This window comes from Rhinoraja longicauda, chromosome 13 (assembly GCF_053455715.1).
Source record: "Rhinoraja longicauda isolate Sanriku21f chromosome 13, sRhiLon1.1, whole genome shotgun sequence".
Classification (NCBI taxonomy): domain Eukaryota; kingdom Metazoa; phylum Chordata; class Chondrichthyes; order Rajiformes; family Arhynchobatidae; genus Rhinoraja; species Rhinoraja longicauda.
This window is the reverse complement of record NC_135965.1, coordinates 19,344,895-19,369,766: the sequence shown is the minus strand read 5'-3', so window position 1 is coordinate 19,369,766 and position 24,872 is coordinate 19,344,895. Positions and strand designations below refer to the sequence as shown.

The window sequence follows — 24,872 nt, the reverse complement described above, 5'->3', positions numbered from 1 at the left end:
TTGCGTAGACTTTGAAACTATTCTCTGTAGTGTCAACATAACATCAATACCCACCACCTCTTGGCCCTTTTAATAGGTTCAAACTCTATTAAAATGCAAACACCAGAGGCTACGGGTGCTGGCTTCTTCAGACTTTAGAGATATAGCGTGGAAGCAGGCCCTTCCACCCACCGAATCCGTGCCGACCAGTGCTCACCCTGTACACTAACACACTAGGGACAATTTACAATTTTACCCAAGCCAATTAACCTAACAACCTGTACGACTTTGGAGTGTGGTGGGAAATTAGAGCACCCGGAAAAAACCCATGTGGTCACAGGGAGAATGTACAAACTCCGTACAGACAGCACCCGTGGTCAGGATCAAACCCGGGTCTCTGGCGTTGTAAGGCAACAACTCTGCCACTGCACCACCGTGGCAACTCCGAGCCCACATTCACCACCCTATGGCTAAAGATATTCCTCCTTGTCTTCATTCTAAAGGTACATCCTTTTACCCTGAGATTGTGCCCTGTGTTCGTAGACTCTCTCACTAGCAGAAACATCTTGCCCTGATCAATTCTATTCAGGCCGTTCATTACTCATCAGGTTTCAATGAGATCCTCCCCTAATGTATATACTAAAATTCTCGCTTGTTTGTTTGTTCCTGAACAGCCAAAACGGTACACAATAGCGCGACACCTTTAGGCCCACCTTACTCACCGTCGTCCCTTTGATGCTAATACAAGAAGTTTCATTGAAATCGGTGTTATACCTTTAAAGTTATTCACATTTTAAAGTTTAAATCTATCTCCTAGGGAGAGAGGGAGGGGGGGATGAGGCAGGATAAGGGAGGATGAGGGGGATGGTGAAGGGGGGGGGAGGGGAAGGGGGGGGGAGGGGAAGGGGAGGGGGTGAAGGAAGGGGAGGGGGGGAGGAGGAAGGAGAAGATGCTACACCAATGCAGGAGAGGTTTGGGGCCAATGGGTCCACTTGGTCTATACCTTCTAAATTTCAGTGAGTACAGCCCTAGAGCCATCAAACACTCCTCATACATTAACCTGATCATCCCCGGGGTCATTCTCGTAAACCTCCTCTGGACCCTCTCCACTGCCAGCACATCCTTCCTCAGATATGGAGCCCAAAACTGCTCACAATACTCCAAATGTGGGCTGAGAGGTGCCTTATAGAGCCTCAGCAGAGCAGAGTCAGTGTACAGGCTGAACCATCTGAACCATCTGTCCCATTGGAGACCTTCGAATTATTTTTAATCGGACTTTACCTTGCACTAAACATTATACCCTTTATTCTGTATCTGCACACTGTGGACAGTTTGATTGTGATCATGCATTGTCCTTTCGCCGACTGGTTAGCATGCAACAAAAAGCTTTGCACTGTACCACAGTACAGATGGCAATAATAAACTAAACTAAACAGATGAGCAAAAATGATGAACGTTGGAGGAATTCCTGCCCTAGACTTATGCTGGAATAGGAGTTTCAATCTTATCCATTATCTGATCCTTCCATCACTTTTCTTGCAAAGAATGAGATGCTAACATGATTAATCCTGAAACTAGACGCACTCACCGGCTGCCAGGAGTGAGGGAAGTGCCACATGTTGGACAACATCCTCCAGCGAGAAGCACTGGCGGGCGATTAGAATGGCAATGAACGTAGCCAAGGAGTCGTGAAATGATAGGTCACTGACCTTTGAAGAAAGTAAAATAAGCAGCCGTTAGAGATGTGCAAAAAATGTCATTAAGCCACACAGTGCAGTAACAGGCCCTTCAGCCCATCATGGCCATGCTTCCCATTAAGTACCCATCCTTACAAATCCCATTTCCCAACACTTGGTCAGTAGACCATGTTGCCCATGTGATTTAAGGCATCATAGAAATATAGAAAAATAGGTGCAGGAGTATGCCATTCGGCCCTTCGAGCCAACACCACCATTCAATATGATCATGGCTGATCACATAAAATCAGTACCACATTCCTGCTTTTCCCCCATATCCCTTGAATCCTTTAGCACTAAGAGCTAAATCATCCAGGTGCTTCTTAAATGTTGCAAGACTCTTCGCTCCCACCACCTTTTCAGACAGTGTAATCTGGATTTCAAACACTCTCTGAGGTCAAAAGAAATCTTCCTCAGATCTTCTCTAAATCTAGGTCCTCCGGTTTCTTCCCACATTCCAAACACGTGCAGGTTTGATGGTTAATTGGCTTTTGTAAATTGTCCCGTGTGTAGGATAGAACTGGTGTATAGGTGATTGCTGGTCAGTGCTGACTCGATGGGCCGAAGTGGCCTGTGTCCACTTTAGATTATCTCTAAACTAAACTATCAGGTTCTTGAACCAGCCTGCACAGCCCTGATCCCACCTGGACAATGGAACACAACAGTTCGTCCCTTGAGTTAGCTTTCCTAATTATGTTTTTGCACTAATGTCTTTGTTTGCTTTTCTAATTATGTTTTTGCACTCATGTCTTTTTATTGCATGATGTTCTTTCTTTTATTCTCAGTCTGTGCGCCTGTGACGCTGCTGCAAGTAACATTTTTCTTTGGAACTGTACTTGCGTGCGTGACAATAAACTGAACTTGGCTTGAAGCAGTGCATCACTGAACTGGGAGAGACCCAAAATGCTGAAGTAACTCAGCAAGGCAGGCTGCATTTCTGGAGGGCAAGGATCGGCTGGGACCCTTCTCTATGCCCTCTAGAGATGTTGCCTGACTACAGCTCTCTGAGCATCTCTCGTCCCATTTGCTGCCTGGGTACACAACACCCAGTGTATCTGGAAAACATTTCTTAATAATCCACAGAAGTTCACTCATTGCCAAACCATAAACCATATTCCTACTCCTGCTCCTATTTACCAGCGTTAAACATTCATATCTTTCCTTTAAAAAGACAGGAAGCAAAAACGAATCTTATGCATTACACTCAGTTAGCATTGCGGCAACTTAATGGACAATATGATTTATAAAGGTCACAGTGCAGATTACAGCTTTCTAATAAATCTTCCCAATGTCTACGGACTTATTTAATCGTGCAGAAAGCAATCAAGTTGGGTTTTCTTCTATTTAAGAGGTTAACATGTGGAAATAAACAAAAAAAAGTACACTTGATGTTGTGAGTCATTTCTTGGAAATGCTCCATATGTCACAGATCATTTACTCAATGGCACATTGCCTGCTATTTGTTGGAATTTACACACAAACGTGGAATTAAATTGCACCATGCCTTCCCCTCCCCTGTCCCTTCGTGCTTTGTTTCCTGTGAATAAAAGAGCGTTTGGCTTTTCGATTTTAGAGTTTAGAAGGAAAGAGCAGTCCAATTAACGATCAAAATATTTCCATTTTTATAAAGTTCGTTTTCTTTTTCTTTTTGCAAATGAAGGTGCAATGGAAGCTGGGGTGGTGGGTGGGTGGGTGACAAGTTACTGGTGGGACACATTGCTTTTGATTCAAGATTAAATAGTACCCTGTCAATTATCAGCAAGAGAATGAGATGTCCTGTAAAACACTAGTCTGGCTATAATGGACACTTGGTATCATATCCAGGACACACCTAACCTTTGGAAGGATGGAAAGATTCTAGACATGGTGCACCAAAAGATTTCAAAGAATGGTCTTGTGGATTTTGGATTTGAGCATTTATGGGGTGGGGGAGTTGTGGGGAATGATTCTGATGGACCTGTTGCAGTGGAAAAAATCTATTGAGTGTTGAGTGTAGACGTTAGGAGATCATGTTGCAGTTGTGTAAGACATTGGTGAGGCCACATTTAGAATATCGAGTTCAGTTTTGGTCACAATGTTATAGGAAAGATGTTGTCAAGTTGGAATGGGTGCAGAGAAGATTTACGAGGATGTTGCCAGGACTCGGGTGCCTGAGCTACAGGGAAGAGGTTGAGCAGGCTAGGACTTTATTCCTTGAAGCGCAGGACGCTGAGGGGTGATCTCGTTGAGGTGTTTAAAACTGTGAGGAATGGATCGGGTAAACGCATAGAATCTGTTGGCCAGTGCAGGGGAATCGAGAACCATAGGTTTAAGGTGAGGGGGGAAAGATTTAATAGAAACCTGAGGGGTAACTTTTTTACACAATGGGTGGTGGGTGTACGGAACGAGCTGCTGGTGGAGGTAGTCGAGGCAGGTACCATCATTAAAGAAACATTTAGGCAGGTATTTGGATTGGACAGGTAACGAGGGATATGGATCAAACGCGGGCAGGTGGAACTAGTGTAGATGGGGCATGTTGGGTGGCATGGGGCAAGTTGGGGAGAAAGGCCTGTTTCCACGCTGTATGACTTTATTTTAGTTTAATTTAGAGATATAGGGCAGAAACAAGCCCTTTGGCCCATCGAGTCCAAGCCGACCAGTGATCCCTATACACTGGCACTATCCAACACACTAGGGACAATTTACAATCTTTACCAAAGCCGATTTAACATACAAACCTGTAGGTCTTTGGAGTGTGGAAGGAAAGAGTACCACCCCGGGAAAACCCACATGGTCACAGGGAGAATGCACAAACTCCATACAGACAGCACCTGTAGTCAGGATCGGATCCGGGTCTCTGGCGCTGTAAGGCAGGAACTCTTCTGCTGCGCCACCGCGCCACCCTATCACTTTGTGACCCTACTCTGTATTTTAGCTGCTGCACGCAATCATCCCCCCTCTTGCGATAATGCCAGCAGTAAGCAGAGAAGTCAGTACATTGTGAGCTTACGTCCACGCTGCAGAGAAGGTCATTGAATCCCCAGACATGGTTTGACGAGCAGCAAAGAGCCTTAAGGACACCAAGCCATTCAGAACTGAGTATCGTGCAGCACGCTGTCAGTTCAGCACAAAGGTTAGCGATGTCATTAATTCTGCAAAACAGAAAAAAAACAGGATATTAGAGTCTTTCAGAGGAGATATTTTCATTGACACCACCTGGAAGTCATTCCACCCCTTAAAATGTGGAACAACCTTTAGATTTTAGATATACAGCACTGAAACAGGCCCTTCAGCCCACTGAGTCCGCACCGATCAGGATCACCCTGTACGATAGCATTATCCCACTACACCTTAGGGAAAATTTTACCGAAGCCAATTAACATGCAAACCTGTACATCATTAGAATGAGGCAGGAAACCAGAGCACCCAGAGAGAGCCCACGCAGTCACAGGGAGAACATACAAACGCCGTACAGGCAGCACTGATCTTTGGGGTCGAACGCAGGTCTCTGGTGCTGTAAGGCAGCAACTCCACCGCTGCACCACTGTGCTGACTTTTTTATCCTTACTCAATGCCCTGACCAATGTAGGCAAGAGAACCATATGCCTTTGTTACCATTCTATCCACTGTAGACTCCATTTTGCTATTTTGAGTTATAACACTGGCTATTAATGTCTATTTCAAGAATAATTAATAGAGTCACACTATCACAAGGTAACTGATCTTCAATGGTGATTGAGGTGAGCAAAATGGAAATGACACCTCAGTCCATGCACAAACACTGCACACACAAAGACTTTGCAAGTGTAAATGGGCTCCTTGCCCAAGGAAGTTCTTGCTCTGCAGGGAGTTGAGCAAAGGTTCACCAGAATGATCCTTGGGGTGATGGGACCAATTAAAAAGAGGAGCGATTAGGTCAATCGGGTTTATCTTCACTAGAGTTTAGAAGAGTAAGAAGGATCTGATAATCGTCTCTGCAGTCATCACCTTTATTGCCCTCATGATTTTATACATCCCTACAAAATGTGGATGGATGTGGAGAGGATGTTTCCACTAGTGGGAGAGTCAAGGACCCGAGGTGGAATTTCTTTAGTCAGAGGGTGGTGAATCTGTGGAATTCATTGCCATGGATGGCTGTGGAGGCCGTCAATGGATATTTTCAAGATGGAGATTGATACGTTCTTGATTAGTATGGGTGTCAGGGGTTATGGGGAGAAGGCAGTAGAATGGGGTTGAGAGGAAAAGATAAATCAGCTATGATTGAGAATAGAGTAGCTGATGGGCCGAATGGCCTAATTCTGCTCCTATGAATTATGAACTTATAAGATCCCCTCTCAGTCTCCGGTGTTCTATAGAATATAGTCCTAACATGCCCTAACCTAACCTCTCCCTATAGCACAGCCCCCCAAGTCCTGGCAACATCTTCAAAATTATTCTCTGCACACTCTTTCCAGCCTTTAAACAAAGCTTCCTGGGTGGTGTAAGGATGAAGAGATGGCACAGTGGTGCAGTTGCTGCCTTTCAGCGTCAGAGACTCAGGTTCGATCCGGACTTCGGGTGCTGTCTGTACGGAATTTGTACGTTCTCCCTGTGACCACGTGGGATTTCTCCGGGCGCTCCAGTATTCTCCCACACTCCAAAGACGTGCAGGTTTGTAGGTTAATTGGATTTTGTCAATTATAAATTGTCCCTAGTGTGTAGGATAGTGCTAGTGTAATGGGGTGACTGCTGGTTGGTGTGGACTAGGTGGGCCGAATAGCTTGTTTTCGCCCCATATCTCTAAAATCTAAAGATGATAGCTGTTGATGCAATTCAGCACACTGTTCACATAACGCGACATTTCACTTAAGATGGACACAAAATGTTGGAGTAACACAGCGGGTCAGGCAGCATCACTGGAAAAAAGGAATAGGTGACGTTTCAGGTCTTGACCCTGCTGAGTTACTCCAGTATTTTGCGTCTATCTTCGGTGTAAACCAGCATCTGCATCTTAAGAAGGGTCTCGACCAGAAACGTCACCCATTCCTTCTCTCCAGAGATGCTGCCTGACCCGCTCAGTTACTCCAGCATTTTGTGTCTATGTGCAGTTCCTTCCTACACACTCGACACACACACACGCTGGTCGTACCTATCTGTGTCCTGATGTCCCATGCATACGTTCATAAGGGCGTTGCACACAAAGCTGTAGCGGTTGGCCGCGTTGTCGCTCAGGATCTTCCCCAGCATCGAGTGGTTGACATTATGGGCGGACGGGTTCTCGATGAAATCCAACATGAAGTCTGGGTCCCACAACAGGTTGGAGTTGGAGGGCTGCACATTGCCATAAATGGTCTGCTTCACCTTTGAACAGGCGCTACTGAGGATAAGAAAACACGTCCCATTACTTTCAATGGTAGAACAGTCAACGATTTATAAACGTTTTAGTTTACAGTTTTGTAGGTGAATTAGCTTCAGTCAAATTGTAAAATGATCCCTAGTTTTGTAGGTCAGTGTACAGGGTGATCGCTGGTCGGCGTAGACTCAGTAGGCTGAAGGGCCTGTTCCCACGCTGTACCTCTAAAGTCTAAAGTCATACAGCACGTAAACAAATGGGAACGCAATGGCACAGCGGTAGAGTTGCTGCCTCACAGCACCAGCGACACTAGTTCGATCCTGACTATGGGTGCTGTCTGTAAGGGGTTTCTAAGTTCTCCCTGTGACCGTGTGGGATTTCTCCAGGTGCTCCAGTTTCCTCCCATATTCCAAAAATGTACAGGTTTCAAGGTTAATTAGCTTTGGTAAAAAATGTAAATTGTGCCTAGCGCGTAGGATAGTGCTAGTGTACCGGGTGATCGCTAGTCGACGAGGACCTGGTGGGCCAAAATTACTGTTTCCTCTAAAGTCCTTCAGCTCATTCGGTACAACTACCATCGAATACCTCTGTATTACGGCAGTTCGGGTAAAACAAATTCACCCTTTACTGATCTCAAAATTCAACAAAAAGTTTGAGATACAGAACAAAAAATTGCTATTATGGGATCTGGAAAGGGAAAATAAATGCACAAAATACACACAGAGAACTGAACGAGTTTGCCAAGGGCAACGATGACAGGCTGCCAGTTCACAGCGGGAGACTAAAGAGATTTGATTCGGAAACTGAGAAGGCAATCTCAAGAAGGGTCCCAACCCGATACGTCACCTATACATGTTCTCCAGGGACGCTGCCTGACCTGCTGAGTTACTCAGGCTCTGTGTCTTTTTTAGGAAAATCTCTTCTATTGATAGATGTACAATGGTACTTTCTCAAACAATATAAAATCCATTTCAATTTAATTAAAACAACATTCCTTTCTCTTCTGCCTATAAAATAATTAGAATTGCGTTGGCTGTAGGGCTGTTCCTCCAAACAGCACCTCATATTTCGCTTATGCCCCAGCAGTACGATTATTGACTTCTCTAACTTCAAGTAACCCTTGCTTTCCCTCTCTCTCCATCCCTCTACTTTCCTAGTTCTCCGACCAGTCTGACTGTCCACGGTTACATTTTATCTCTGTTTGCTTTGTTGCTACCTTCTCCGAGCTAACAATGATCTATTCTACATTTCCCTTGAACTGCATCCCCTTTGATGTCTAGTTCTTACAACTTACACTTCCTTATCTTTATATCTCCCCCTTCCCTGACTCTCAGTCTGAAGAAGGGTCTCAACCCGAAAGCTCACCCATTCTTTCACTCCAGAGATGCTGCCTGTCCCGCTGAGTTATTCCATCATATCATATCATATCATATATATACAGCCGGAAACAGGCCTTTTCGGCCCACCAAGTCCATGCCGCCCATCATTTTGTGTCTATCTTCGGTTTAAACCAACATCTGCAGATCCTTGCAACGCATTGGGGCTTTACTTCTGACAGAAAAACATCCCATTGCAACGTATCTTACAGCATTGGATTTCAATGAAAAAGGGGCTTGTCAGAGTCATACAGCGTGAAAAACAGGTTATTCGGCCCAACTTGCCCACACTGACCAACATGACCCATCTACATTAGTCACACCTGCCTGTGTTTGACCCACGTCTCTCTAAACTTGTCCTATTCATGTACTTGTCCAAATGTTTCTTTAACATGCGATAGTACCTGCCTCAACTACCTCCTCCAGCAGCCTGTTCCATACACCCACCAACCTCTGTGTAATCATGTATAATCTTTTCACTGACTGTATAGCACGCGACAAAAAAAAACGTGCCTCGGTACATATAATAATAATAAACTAAACTATTTTCACAATACTATGAAAGCCATGTCAGGGAATAATGTGCCAAGATTAATATTTTCCCTTCACCAAATACAACTCAAATCACTGCAGGAAGGAACATAATCTGGTTTTGTTTCCTCTCATATTCAAATAAACACAAAAACTGTTCCCAAATGTTTTTATTTCAATTTGACAGTCGTTTCATGATCATTTTTACTTTCGAAGTGCCCTTGATGTGATCGTAGTCTCGGTTACACAATATCACTTTACAGAGATGCTGGGAGATGTGGTGGCAACAGCAGATCAAAGCCTCACACCTTTCTTTCATCGCTGTGAAACTCTACAGTGGAACCCTCAAGTCACAAAAGGTGTCAATGTTTCAGTCAAAACAATTCACAGGAAGGGAAAGTAACCAGACTTCAGAAGATATCAGTGGGACGGAACAGCGCTACAATGCCAGAGACACGGGTTTGATTCGGACTACGGGTGCTGTGTGTACGGAGTTTGTGGGTTTTCTCCGGGTGCTCCGGTTTCTTCTCACACTCCAAAGACATACAGGTTTGTAGGTTAATTGGCTTGTGAAAATTGTCTCCTAGTGAATAGGATAGGACTAGTGTACTGGTGACCATTAGTCGGCACTGCCTCGGTGGGCCAAAGGGCCTGTTTCCGCGCTTTATCTCTAAATAAACAAAACAAAACTAAGAAGACTTCTGAAGTCCATAGGAGGATCCTGACCTGAAACATCATCTATCCATATCCGGCAAGTCATGCTGCCTGACCCGCTGAGTTACTCCAGCACTTTATGTCTTTTTTTAAGACAGAAACTTGAATTGAAAGGGCTGCAAAAAAACAGCTCTCTGATTTCAACCCTCGTGAGAAATTTAAACTGCAGCTGAAAATAAATAAAATCTTCACAGTTAATCCCACTGAAACCAATCTGTCACCAGAAAGTAAAACCAATCAAGATCTCGGTTGTCGGCGAAGGATTTTCAGAAACAAGAGTCTAGAAAATAGAGACACAAGGAACTGCAGATGTTGGTTTACAAAAAAGGACACAAAGTGCTGGAGTAACTCAGTAGATCAAGCAGCATCTCTGGAGAACTTCGATAGGTGATGATTCAGGTCTAAGGAATTTAATCCTCCTTCCATAACAAGGCATCTGGAAATGAACTGAAGTAATGTTTGTGAACAAAGGTGCTCGCTGCCAAAAGGTTATGAAGCATAATTACTCACCTGAAGAGATCGCCAAACTTGCTCCTTAGGTGACTGCAGGAGACATAAAGGTCATACAGATAGGCCAGGATGCATCTTTCAGGAGAGGAGCATTCTGAAGGATTAACAACATGCTTTACAACTCCACAGAGTCTGGAAGAGAGAGGACATAGAACAGAGATTGATACTTTATTATTATTATTGAGACATGTGGCATGTCACAATGAAATTCTTTGGTTTGCAGACCATACACAAAGTATGCAAAGAGTCGCTACGTATAGGAGGTACAAAGGGTTCAATGCAGTTCCCAATGGTTTCTCTTCATTCTTGGTGTCCCCCCAGCCTGCCGAGTCCCTCTTTGTTCTCTCAGCGCCCCCCCCCCCCCTCCCACGCCGGGTTAGTTTGATGTGGAATGGGGAAAAAAACACCCTATTCTCAATACAGTAAATCCTCATTATAATGGACCTGAGGAGGGGGGGGGAATGGTGTTCGTTAGTGCCAACTATCAGCTTTAACCGAGTGAGGGGGGTAAAGTTTAACCCAAGGCCGGGAGGGAGTGAACCTGGAATTAGGGGGACTTTAAACAAGCCGGAATTCACTGAAGTCTCTTCTCGACCGTGACGGAGTGTCCAGTGAATTTTTTTGCAGCCAAAAATCTGCAGAGGATTCGGAGAAACGAAAGGGCGACATGAAATGAACCAAAACGCGTCTCTCACCCTTCAAACACTTGTGCCGTCTGGTCGGGGTTGAGGACGAGGCAGGAATGGTAGCGGCGTAGCACAGCCACGATGCACAGGCACAGCCCGGTGGTGTAGCTCCCAGCCAGACACGAGGACTTCAGCAGCAACTCCGCTTCCACCACACTTAGTTCATTCAGCAACTGAGACACCAGAAACACAGCATCAGAGCCTGCCTCTCACAACAAACCCACGCCAAACTTCACGGTACATTTCACGGTTTAAACTTTCACTGCAGTGCAGCGCCCACTGCGCCCTACAGGGTCTGTAGGTCTGAAAGAGGCTGCTGGATGCATGGGAATAGGTGCAAGGATGAGGGTCTGAAGATGGGATACCCAACCCAAAAGGTCACCTATTCCTTTTCTCTAGACATGCTGTCTGACCCGCTGAGTTATTCCAGCATTTTGTGTCTGTTTTCTTTTAAGGATGAGGGGCTTCAATTAAAGGGTAGAGATGGGAAAAGGTTTCATTTTAGTTTTAGTTTATGTTAGTTTAGTTTTAGTTTAGTTTAGTTTAGTTTATTGTCATGTGTTCCGAGGTACAGTGAAAAGTTTTTGTTGCGTGCTAACCAGTCAGCGGAAAGACGGTACATGATTACAATTGTGCCATAAACAGTGGACAGATACAGGATAAAAGGAATAATGTTCAGTGCAAGATAAGGTCCAGTAAAGTCCAATTATAGTTAGTCTGAGGGTCTCCAATGAGGTCGATGGTGGATCAGGACCACTCTCTAGTTTTTGGATAGGATGGTTCAGTTGCCTGATCACAGCTGGGAAGAAATTGTCTGTGAATCTAGAGGTATTCAGAGACAGTTTCTCCCCAGGGACAATTTTTACTGAAGCCAATTAACCTACAAACGTGCACGTCTCTGGGATGTGGGAGGAAACCGGAGCAGCCAGAGAAAACCCACACAGTCACAGGGGGAACGTGCAAACTCCACACACAGACATCATCTGTAGTCAGGGTCGAAGCCGGGTCTCTGGCGCTGTGAGGCAGCGACTCTACCGCTGCGCCACTGTGCCGCCATGCATGGTGGAATCGAGCAGGAGTTGAATGTTGCCCACAAAGCAGTGAAGGTTAAAGAGAGAAGGCAGGAAAATGGGGCTGAGAGGGATAGATCAGCCATGATTGAATGGCAGAGTAGACTTGATGGGCTAATTCTGCTCGTAGAACTTATGAACGCGTGAAATGTCGCCTATCCACGTTCTCCAGAGATGCTGCCTGACCCGCCTAGTTACTCCAGCACTTTGTGGCATTTTAGGGTATGTAAGATATCAAATATCTTTCATCAGAATGTAGACTATCTGTTCCATTCGCTACTTTTGACACGTGACCTGATTAAACAGTACTTCACACAGAGTGCTCTGGCCCTACGTGAAATGAAAAACATGAAAGGGATGCAAATCTTTATATTCTTTCAGAGCAAAGTTACACTATCGTAAATCCTTGGTTTATTCTCGTAGCATTACGTTCGTTTATGACTGCAATAATTCAATGATACCTTATTGCCACGTGTACCTAGGTGCAGTGAAATGCTTCATTTTGCATTCAACCCGGTAAAGTCATGTGGCAGACCTCACCTAGGTAGTACACAAGTCTCGCCACGTATTGGCGCTGACAAAGTTACAAAACTTCACCGAATTATTGCCTGCCGTCGCATGTAGCAGCAGCCCCCTCTCCATCCTGGCTCCATTCTCGGCGGCCCTCCTCACTCTCCGTGCATCCCCCCCCTGACTCTCCCCTCCGGGTTCCCCCTTCGTTCTCGCCAGCTGCTCTCTGACGACCTTTCTTCGCTCTCAATCAGCTCGCCTCGCTCCCGACAGCCCCCAAGCTTACCTGGATGGCAAAATCTATAAGACTGTTGATATTAAGGGCACACTCCATCATATCAAAAATAAGCTGGATGTGATGGGCCAAAGGCAGATGGTATGAAGTTCCTGAGGCAAAGCTTGTGATTTGTTCCAGGACGTTACTGGAAATCTGGAAGAAAATTGACAACGAATTACCTCATGGCATCCTAACAAGCTGTGCAAAACAGCGTTGGAGATTGAATCAATTGAAAGATACAGCATGGAAACAGGCCCTTCGGCCCACCTAGTCCACACCGACCACCCGTTCACACTAGTTCTACATAATCCCACTTTAGCATCCACTCCCTACACACAAGGGGAAATTTTACAGAAGCCAATTAACCTGCCAACCTGCACGTCTTAGGGATGAGGGAGGAAACCAGAGCACTTGGACGAAACCCACACTGTCACCGGGAGAACGTACAAACTCCGCAGACAGCATCCGAGTTCAGGATCAAACCCATGTCATTGTTGCTGTGAGGCAACTGCTCTAGCTCTACATTACTGAGTCACCCATTACCATTACTCATAGGAGATGAGCTGAACAATCTTGCTCTTTATACCAAACAATGGGGAAGGAGGCTGGAATAAAAGATTTAAGTAAATAAAATGATGAGAGATATAGATGGGGGGAAATTCAGAACCTTTTACTCTAAAGTGGAAAGTCAAAATCTAGAGGGCATGGCTTTAAAGTGAAAAAGGTAAAGTTTAAAGGAAATATTGGCACATATACAGGCAGAGGAGATAAGTATAACGGCAACATGTTCAGCTGGGACATTAGACAATAGACAATAGGCAATAGACAATAGGTGCAGGAGTAGGCCATTCGGCTGTTCGAGCCAGCACCGCCATTCAATGTGATCATGGCTGATCATTCACAATCAGTGCCCCGTTCCTGCCCACTCCCCATACCCCCTGACTCCGCTATCATTAAGAATATCTAACTCTCTCTTGAAAGCATCCAGAGAATTGGCCTCCATTGCCTTCTGAGTCAGAGAATTCCATAGATTTACAACTCTCCGAGAGAAAAGGTTTTTCCTCATCTCCGTTCTAAATCGCCTACCCCTTATTCTTAAACTGTGCCCCCTGGTTCTGGATTCCACCAACATTGGGAACATGTTTCCTGCCTCTAGCGTGTCCAATCCCTTAATAATCTTATATGTATCAATAAGATCTCCTCTCATCCTTCAAAATTCCAGTGTGTACAAGCCCAGTCGCTCCAGTCTTTCAACATATGACAATCCCGTCATCCCGGGAATTAACATAGTGAACCTACGCTGCACTCCCTCAATAGCAAGAATGGCCTTCCTCAAATTTGGAGACCAAAACTGCACACCGTACTCGAGGTGCGGTCTCACTAGGGCACTGTACAACTGCAGAAAGACCTATTTGCTTCTATACTCAACTCCTCTTGTCATGACGGCCAACTTGCCATTGGCTTTCTTCATTGCCTGCTGTACCTGCATGCTTACTTTCAGTGACTGATGAACAAGGACACCCAGATGTCTTTGTACTCCCCTTTTCCTAACATGACATCATTCAGATAATAATCTGCCTTCCTGTTCTTGCCACCAAACTGGATAACCTCACATTTATCTACATTAAAATGCATCTGCCATGCATCCGCCCACTCACACAACCTGGATCGAAGGGCCTGTTCCTTTGCAGTACTGTTCTATGTTCCATGATTTATAGTACAATCCTTCAAACATCCTTCAATCCTTCAATCATACATCATGTATGATTACCATCATGGGTACATCATGTATGATTACAATCACCAGCAGCAATACTTTATGTTAGAGATACAGCGTGGAAACAGGCCCTTCAGTCCTCCAAGTCTGTGCCGACCAGCGATCACCCCCTAGGATGATCACTAGGATAATAGTATTATCCTAAACCTAGAGACAATTTAGAATTTACAAAATCCAATTAACCTACAAACCTGCATATCTTTGGAGTGTGTGTGGAAACCAGAGCAGCCGGTGAGAGTGAGATAACGTAGAACTAGTGTAAACGAGTGATCGATGGTTGGCATGGGCGAAGGGCCTGTTTCCGTGCTGTATCTCTAAATTAAACTTGCCCAGGCTACTCAAACAGCATCTTACAAACTCATCGGATCAGTGGTTGCATATGCGTGCATCGGCTGGTGGGGTGAGACAATGGGTGTAAACAGAGTCAATTAAAACTTCCCATTGCTGGTAGAACCTCCTAGTTGTTAGATACTATATTATTTATAGTAAACTATCTTATGTGAATACAGGTCTACCACCGATTTTCCGGCACCCTTGGTTCCAGAGACTTGTCCCGTGTTATCCATTTTGTCGGCCAACAAAGGTCACGGCTTTGTGGCGCCGAGATACTGGCTCACACAGTGGGCCTTGGAAGCCCGCTATGGGAATGGATCTGCCGGCCCCAGCCAGGCCAGGGTTCCAGAGCCTTGGCCGCAGGGGGAAAATTGGACCCGCCGATCGGCCTCGGAAGTCCTGACGAGGTTGAGATTGGCCGCCTCACCTGGTCTAGGCATATCATTTTCAGCGCGACATCCGGGAGGAATTTCAAGCACGCTCTTATAATTTTGTCCAGATTAAAGGAGGTGCCGGAACACCAGTTGCCGGAAGATCGGTGGTGGATTGTAGTAAGCCTCAACATTAACACTGCCTGAAAATAGGAAAAAATGAAACAGCTCCACACCTGAAACGTCACCTGATGCTGATCAAAATAGGATAGTTGTTGAAGCTTAGTAAAAATAGTCTCTAGGGTTAGCGGGGTTTCCTGTTTGATCCTCTTTGACTTCTGCCCTTCATCACCTGCTGCACAAACAGAAGAAAACCAGAATGACACTGCGGTCAGTCAGAAATACAAGCGGAAAATGGTGGACCTTCTAGTAGGTCATACGTTACCTGCAGAAAGAGAAACGGAATTAAGTGTTTCATCTTCAAGACTGCTCGTTATATCTCAGAAGATGAGAAAGCAAGCTTATTTTGGTCTATAGAGTGGGTGAGGGCAGGATTATTAGGACAGGATAGATCTCTAATCAGGCAAGGCTAGGGGTTGCTAAAGTAATTGAGTTGCCATCGAGTCAGATCGATGATAGAATAGTGAGAGACGTTAGAAAAGGAGAAAACAAAATAAAGGGATATATAATAAGTTCATAAGTTGGAGGAGCAGAATTGGGCCATTCGGCCCATCAAGTCTACTCCACCATTTCAATGGAAAGGCAGAAGGGAAAATCGGAAGTGTCGGTATTACAGTATAGCAAAGGGGATTACAGAGGCATGAGGCGGGAGCTGGCCAAAATTGACTGGAAGGAGGCCCTAGCAGGGAAGACGGTAGAACAGCAATGGCAGGTATTCCTGGGAATAATGCAGAGGTTGCAGGATCAATTTATTCCAAAGAGGCGGAAAGACTCTAAGGGGAGTAAGAGACACCTGTGGCTGACAAGGGAAGTCAGGGACAGCATAAAAATTAAGGAGAGGAAGTATAACATAGCAAAGAAGAGTGGGAAGACAGAGGATTGGGACTCTTTTAAAGAGCAACAAAAGTTAACTAAAAAGGCAATACGGGGAGAAAAGATGAGGTACGAGGGTAAACTAGCCAATAATATAAAGGAGGATAGCAAAAGTTTTTTTAGGTACGTGAAGAGAAAAAAAATAGTCAAGGCAAATGTGGGTCCCTTGAAGACAGAAACAGGGGAATTTATTATGGGGAACAAAGAAATGGCAGACGAGTTAAACCGTTACTTTGGATCTGTCTTCACTTAGGAAGATACACACAATCTCCCAAATGTTCTAGGGGCCGGAGAACCTAGGGTGATGGAGGAACTGAAGGAAATCCACATTAGGCAGGAAATGGTTTTGGGTAGACTGATGGGACTGAAGGCTGATAAATCCCCAGGGCCTGATGGTCTGCATCCCAGGGTACTTAAGGAGGTGGCTCTAGAAATAGTGGAAGCATTGGAGATCATTTTTCAATGTTCTATAGATTCAGGATCAGTTCCTGTGGATTGGAGGATAGCAAATGTTATCCCACTTTTTAAGAAAGGAGGGAGAGAGAAAACGGGTAATTATAGACCAGTTAGTCTGACATCAGTGGTGGGGAAGATGCTGGAGTCAATTATAAAAGACGAAATTGCTGAGCATTTGGATAGCAGTAACGGGATCATTCCGAGTCAGCATGGATTTACGAAGGGGAAATCATGCTTGACAAATCTACTGGAATTTTTTGAGGATGTAACTAGGAAAATTGACAGGGGAGAGTCAGTGGATGTGGTGTACCTTGACTTTCAGAAAGCCTTCGACAAGGTCCCACATAGGAGATTAGTGGGCAAAATTAGGGCACATGGTATTGGGGGTAGGGTACTGACATGGATAGAAAATTGGTTGACAGACAGAAAGCAAAGAGTGGGGATAAATGGGTCCCTTTCGGAATGGGAGGCAGTGACCAGTGGGGTACCGCAAGGTTCGGTGCTGGGACCCCAGCTATTTACGATATACATTAATGACTTAGACGAAAGGATTAAAAGTACCATTAGCAAATTTGCAGATGATACTAAGCTGGGGGGTAGTGTGAATTGTGAGGAAGATGCAATAAGGCTGCAGGGTGACTTGGACAGGTTGTGTGAGTGGGCGGATACATGGCAGATGCAGTTTAATGTAGATAAGTGTGAGGTTATTCACTTTGGAAGTAAGAATAGAAAGGCAGATTATTATCTGAATGGTGTCAAGTTAGGAGGAGGGGGAGTTCAACGAGATCTGGGTGTCCTAGTGCATCAGTCAATGAAAGGAAGCATGCAGGTACAGCAGGCAGTGAAGAAAGCCAATGGAATGTTGGCCTTCGTAACAAGAGGAGTTGAGTATAGGAGCAAAGAGGTCCTTCTACAGTTGTACCGGGCCCTGGTGAGACCGCACCTGGAGTACTGTGTGCAGTTTTGGTCTCCAAATTTGAGGAAGGATATTCTTGCTATGGAGGGCGTGCAGCGTAGGTTCACTAGGTTAATTCCCGGAATGGCGGGACTGTCGTATGTTGAAAGGCTGGAGCGATTGGGCTTGTATACACTGGAATTTAGAAGGATGAGGGGGGATCTTATTGAAACATATAAGACAATTAGGGGATTGGACACATTAGAGGCAGGAAACATGTTCCCAATGTTGGGGGAGTCCAGACAAGGGGCCACAGTTTAAGAATAAGGGGTAGGCTATTTAGAACGGAGATGAGGAAGAACTTTTTCAGTCAGAGAGTGATGAAGGTGTGGAATTCTCTGCCTCAGAAGGCAGTGGAGGCCAGTTCGTTGGATGCTTTCAAGAGAGAGCTGGATAGAGCTCTTAAGGATAGCGGAGTGAGGGGGTATGGGGAGAAGGCAGGAACGGGGTACTGATTGAGAGTGATCAGCCATGATCGCATTGAATGGCGGTGCTGGCTCGAAGGGCTGAATGGCCTACTCCTGCACCTATTGTCTATTGTCTATTGTCTATTGTCTATGGCTGATCTATCTTTCCCTCTCAACCCCATTCTGCTGCCTTCTCTGCATAACCCTTGACACCCCGACATTAATCAAGAATTTGTCAATCCCCGCCTTAAAAATATCCACTGACGGCCTCCACAGCCATTATTGGCAATGAATTCCACAGATTCACCACTCTCTGCCTAAATAAATTCCTCCTCATTTCCTTTCTAAAGGTACGTCCTTTTATTCTGGGCTATGGCCTCTGCTCCTGGACTCTCCCACTAGTGGAAGCCCCCTCTACCTTTCACTCTGTCCACGCCTTTCACTATTCGATAAGTTTCCATCAGGTGCCCCCTCATCCTTCTAAACTCCAGCGAGTACAGGCCCAGAGCATTCAATAGCTGTTAAAAAATGCAGGTCGGAGTTGTTGCCGATCCCAAAAGTAAAAGGAGAAGGAAGGAGAAGTAAGGTTTACAATAAAAATACAAAGTGCTGGAGTAACTCAGCGGATCTGGCAGCATCTCTGGAGGACATGGATGGGTGACGATTCGGGTCAGGACCCTTCTTCAGACTGATTGTAGGATGGGAAGAAAGCTGGACAGTAGATGGAGGCGGGAGAATGCTGGCAAGGTCCAGCATGTCAGGCAGCGTTTGTGGAGGGAGAATTGAGTTATTACAGAAGGATCACATGCACCCCCTCCAACCACTGACCAGTTCTAACGCAATCAGAAAAAGCGAGTTACCCAAAATTGACGCATTTGATATCGAGTCACGGCTGCAACGAAGGCAAGGAAGAGGAGATGGTGTTGCTCAAGTTTACATTGTGTCTCATTGGAACAAGAGGCCAAAGACAGATCAGAACTGGAGTGAGGTGGAGACTTAAAACATCAGGCAATCAGAAGTCGGGGTGAACCCATGGATTGAATGGTGTTGCTCCATAAAGCGATCTCCCAATCTGGGTTACTTAAGCAGTCCGAAGAAGGATCTCGACCCAAAACGTTACCCATTCCTTCTGTCCAGAGATGCTGCCTGTCCCGCTGAGGTACTCCAACATTGTGTGTCTATCTGTGTAAACCAGCATCTGCAGTTCCTTCCTACATATTTAGTCTTTCCAATATAAAGAAGACCACGCTGTAAGCACAGAACATAGAAAGTTCTGCCATACTACCTCTTTCCGTAATGCTAATTGCATGTAATACGAATGATAAAGTAGAGAACACTAATTTCATTAAGTGGGATGAAATGGTCATAATGTAATTTCATTTGGGAACTAAGGAACCACTTAAGAGTTAGTTTGGAAATCAACAAGCAGAAAAAAAGCTGTCTCGTGGGAAAAACAGTCTAGGGAAGAAAAAAACTAACCACCCTAAAATAATCTGATACCATGGTCTCTTAACAACACAGTCTGTTAGTTTCACTAGGGAATGTCATTGAAATTGACAAGCAATCGCTTCTAATGTCACTTAAGAGTCAAAGAGCACAGAAACAGATCTTTCGGCCCAACTTGTCCACTCCAACCACATCTACGCTAGTCCCTCGTGCCTGCCTTTGGCCCATATTCTTCCAAACCTTTCATATCCATGTATTGTCCAAATGCCTTTCCACTTTTGCAACGATCCTATATTAAACAATGTAAAAGTACAGACTTTAATATTTTTTTAGTTTGCAGTAACAAAAATAAACTTATAGTTATTAATGAGACCTACATTTTTGAAAATCCTGTGGGAAAATAACTTTGTTAATGCACCTCTTACACTCTCTGGCCCCCCTAATAACCTTTTCCCTACAGTTCCTTGTGTCTCCAACATGGACTGAAATAGTTCAAGAAGATAGCAGATCACCCTATTACCAGCGATGGGCACTGAATGCTCAAAGGACACAAAGTGCTGTCGACAGAACATGGACAGGTTACGTTTCAGGTCAGGACCCTTCTGCAGTTTGGAGAAAGGTCCCGATCCAAAATGTCACCCATCCATGTTCTCCAGCGATGCTGCCTAACCCGCTGAGTTATTCCAACACTTGGTGTCCCATTGTGCATTAACCAGCACCTGGCAGTCCCTTGTTCCCACTGTCCACCACTCACTGGTTTCGGCTGTACTCTTCTTGTTCAGGATTTTGAGGATATCTTTGGTAATCTTCTTCAGCTGATGTCGAGCTTCATCCCTCTGCTTCCCAACACCGTAGAGAAGGATCATTCGCTGATTGCACTCGTGACTTGACGTTTCATCCTGTGACCGGAGATTAAAACACATTAACTACATCCAGAGAGCATTAATCTTGTGTCTGCATATCACTTCAACGAGAAGACAGAAATCCTATGCACCCTACAACTTGCCCACTTGAAACAGATCAAGCCGGAGACTACACATCCCAATACGTGGAGAGATGAGCAACAAAGTCTCACACCATAGAGCCAGCAGTTAGCATGGGTTGCTTATTAAAATGTATTAAATTTTAAGAATATTTAAAATTAAATAGATTACATTTAAGGACATTTAATAAATTAAATTTAAATACATTTCAATAAATTTGTTTTAAATTAATTTATTAATAAATTTGTTTAAATTTAATTCATTTAATTCAAAAATATATTTATTTAAAACATTTGTTAACGTTTAATACATTTTAATAAGCAATCCATACTAACTGCTGGCTCTGCTGTGAAACTTTGGTGCTATCTATTATAGTCATACAGCACAGAAACAGGCCCTTCGGCCCAACATGCCTATTCCCACCATCGATACTAGTCCCACATGCTGCGTTTGACCTATATCCCTCTAAACCTTTCCTCTCCAAGTATCTGTCCATATGTCTTTTAAATGTTGCTTGAGTGCCTGGCTCAACTACCTCCTCTGGCAGGTCATTACAACTAAAGTGTTACAGTGCTATATTCAGCATTCTGTATCTTTCCCTTTGCTCTGCCTATTGTACTTGAGTTTAACTCAAATGTATTTATGCTACTGTGTTCTGTTTGTATCACTCAGGAACTTTGGTGGCACCAAGACACTTTCGCTCACCAAGGTCCCTGCACTGGGGCGGGACATGTCTTTGATTATATTGACTGCTTTCCCGAGGCAGCCTGAAGCATAGATGAAGTCAATAGTGGGAAGTCTGATCTGTACGATGGACAGGGCTACATCTACAGCTCTCCACAATTTCTTGTGGTCTTGGCCAGAGCTGTTCCTAAACTAAATTGTGATGCAACCTGACAGTCTGCTTTCTATGGAGCATCTGTAGAAATTTGTAATGGGGGCATGCCGGATTTTCCTCATTCTTTAAGGAAGTAGAGGCATTGGTCTGCCATCTTGACTATTGGATCAGTGTGGTCAGTTCTCGACTGATCGGTGGTATTGTTACTGCCATGGAAATTGAAGCTATCAACCGCTTCCACTTTGGCACCATTGATGCTGATTGGGGCATGTACTCCACCATTGCTTCCTGAGGTTTTATAACTAACTACTTAGTTGCCATTGAGGGAATGGTTATGGAACTAATACTATGTTACTATCTCCTTCCCGCATTGTGTCTTGTTATTGTTTGCGATCCAGCCCACCACAGTGGCGTCATCCACAAACCGGTAGATGGAGCTTCAACCTGGGAAGGGTGCTGAGAAGATTTACGAGGATGTTGCCAGGAATTGAGAGCCAGAGCTGTAGGGAGAGGTTGAGCAGGCCAGTACTTTATTTCTTGGAGGGCAAGAGGATGAGAGGTGATCTTATAGAGGTGTACAAAATCATGACATGAATAGATCAGGTAAACGCACAGTCTCTTACCCAGAGTTGGGGAATCGAGAACCAGACAACATAGCTTTAAGGTGAGAGGGGAAAGATTTAACAAGAACCTGAGGGGTAACTTTTTTACACAAAGGGTGGTGGGTGAAAGGAACAAGCTGCCAGAGGAGGTGGTTGAGGCAGGTACTATTGAGGCAAGGTTTAAGAAACATTTAGACCGATACATGGATGGGATAGAGCCGAATTTGGCTGCACAGTCGTGAGTATATAGGGAGCATATTAGGGGAATGAGAACGTAACCTTGTAGGACACAGTTATTGTGGACGAGTAATCCTCACTGATTATGGTCTGTGGGTCATAAAGTTGAGGATTAATTGACAGAGGGGGGATGCCGATAACAATGGTTCTTTTTAATTCAACTGAGCTTTAATTTGTTGGTCTCTGAATATGAATAGATGTTAAGACCTAATTGCACATGAAGTGCAGCCCCCTGCATGTATGTATTTGAGCAGGCTTCACTTCCAACAATGTGATGACTCATCAATCTCACACACTTTGACCTGGTCAGGAAGAGAGAAAGTCCTTTCTTGCTCAACTTCCTCACTAACTGAGAAAAACAACTAAAAGTGCCAACAAGGTAAAACAGACATTCCTCTTTCAGGATGAACTAATGTCTGACCGACAAGATGACTAAAATACATTGGGGCGGCACAGTGGCACAGCAATAGAGTTGCTGCCTTACAATGCCAGAGACCAAGGTTCCAGCCTGACTATGGGTGCTGTCTGTACGGAGTTTGTATGTTCTCCCCGTGATCTGTGTGGGTTTTCTCCGGGTGCTCCGGTTTCCTCCAAAGACATACAGGTTTGTAGGCTAATTGGCGTAGGGAAAATTGTAAATTGCCCCTAGTGTGGGTGAGATAGTGTTAGCCTGCAGGGATCGCTGTTCAGCGTGGACTTGGTGGAACAAAGGGCCTGTTTCTGCGATGTATCTCTAATCTAAACAAAACTAAAAAAAACTAAACTAAAACATTAGACTATAAAATGTTTGGTCTTTCTAATGTGCTAAATTCCGGTTTCACTGCCTTTTTGAAAGAAACTGGATCTACACACAAAATAACTCCAATCAAGAGAGATAAATACCTAACAAACCATTTTTATAGACAAGTCAGGGTGCAACTCACAGATGATAATGCTAGCATTGTGTCTTCTCATGAGGTACAAGACAGTGTTTAATTCATATGTAGTAAAACGAAACAATAAAATTCTTCCTGGCAGCAGCATGTTCATAAATACAGTACATAATATAATAAACCAACAAATAAGTTCATTCAATAAAAAACCCAATCTAGTGCTAAACACAACAAAAGCCCAAAGTCCCTAGTGCAACCAACAGAGTTTGTCGTTTGAAGTCTTGTTGGCGTTTGTGGTGCTCAACAAACTGATGCTTGTTCGGAAGAAGCTGCTCCCGAACCTGGAGGTTATGGTTTTCAGGCTCATACCTTTTTCCCGATGGCAGAAGAGAAATGAGAGCATGGCCAGGGTGGTGTTGGTCTCTAATGATGCTGGCAGCGCCTCCCATAGATGCCTTTGATGGTGGTGAGGTCAGTACCCGTGGTGGAATGCAGTGCCAACACTTTTTGTAATCTCCCTCGCGCCTGGGTGCTCAAATTGCTGAACCAGGCCGTGATGCAACCGATCAATAGGCTCTCTACATTTAACGATGTTCAAGAGAGTATTCATGGACCTCTCCTCAATCTTCAATGAAAGTAGAGGCATTGATGGGATCACCAAATCTATGCCGACAGTCAATCACCCGTTCACACTAGTTCTATGTTATCCCACTTTCACATCCACTCCTTACACACTCAGGGCAATTTTACAGAGGCCAATTAACCCACAAACCCTCATGTATTTGGGATGTGGGAGGAAACCGGAGCAGCTGGAGGAAATGCACGTGGGTCGGGCACTGCTGGAGGCCCCACACAGCTCGGACGAGCGCGGGGATCTGAAACGGAGTGGTGGCGCAGCAGTGGATGACACCGACAGGCCAATCCCTGCATCACCCACCCAATGCCGCCTCCATCACGGCCTGGTCAAGATATAACTCGATATAAGAACTTCAAACTTGAGAGTAACAAGATGCTGCTATAAACATGGCGACTTTCTCTACTGCCTCAGACGAAATCTACTAATCTCACACTAGTCTTTGCACTCCAGTACTAGTGTGAGTATGCTTATGTATAGTATGATTTTACTGGATTGTATGCAAAAATATAATTTCATTGTATCTCAGTACATGTGACAATGAAGTACCATTGATCCTTCCAATTGCAGGATGTCCCTTAATCTGAAAAGACCCATTCACAATCAACTGTTGGCAGTTCTTGTTGTTGCCGATCAACTGGACTCTGACAATTGCATTCATTTTCCAGACACACATTATTGACTGGTGCACAAGGAGAGCAGCACAGCCCCAGTTACTGCACTACTCTGCAATACTACTCGCCCCAGTTACTGTACTACTCTGAAATACTACTCGCCCCAGTTACTGCACTACTCTGCAATACTACTCGCCCCAGTTACTGTACTACTCTGAAATACTACTCGCCCCAGTTACTGTACTACTCTGCAATACTACTCGCCCCAGTTACTGTACTACTCTGAAATACTACTCGCCCCAGTTACTGCACTACTCTGAAATACTACTCGCCCCAGTTACTGTACTACTCTGAAATACTACTCGCCCCAGTTACTGTACTACTCTGCAATACTACTCGCCCCAGTTACTGCACTACTCTGAAATACTACTCGCCCCAGTTACTGCACTACTCTGAAATACTACTCTGCAGCTTTTAAACAGATTTTGACACTTGAAATCATACGCACTCTCTAATTTCTTATCACCAATACAGTACATTCTCGAAAACACTTATATATCTAATAAAACTACATGCTATTCAATCCTTTATTAA

At 44.6% G+C, this 24,872-nt stretch overlaps 1 protein-coding gene across 7 annotated transcripts in view; it reads right to left on the bottom strand.

The window, feature by feature from the left end:
• The window catches only part of LOC144599502 (mediator of RNA polymerase II transcription subunit 12-like protein), a 395,150-nt gene that overhangs the window by 87,159 nt on the left and 283,119 nt on the right, over positions 1-24,872 (bottom strand). For 5 of the 7 annotated variants that reach the window (XM_078410467.1, XM_078410473.1, XM_078410471.1 and 2 more), the window contains exons 17-24: positions 20,253-20,397; positions 15,418-15,536; positions 12,710-12,853; positions 10,853-11,016; positions 10,158-10,289; positions 6,823-7,050; positions 4,705-4,846; positions 1,568-1,688 (exon numbers count right to left, since the gene is read on the bottom strand). In XM_078410467.1, the coding sequence (XP_078266593.1) occupies positions 1,568-1,688; positions 4,705-4,846; positions 6,823-7,050; positions 10,158-10,289; positions 10,853-11,016; positions 12,710-12,853; positions 15,418-15,536; positions 20,253-20,397 (1,195 nt within the window). The remainder of the gene's footprint in view (positions 1-1,567; positions 1,689-4,704; positions 4,847-6,822; positions 7,051-10,157; positions 10,290-10,852; positions 11,017-12,709; positions 12,854-15,417; positions 15,537-20,252; positions 20,398-24,872) is intronic. The other 2 variants (XM_078410470.1, XM_078410469.1) reach the window with 2 other exon arrangements.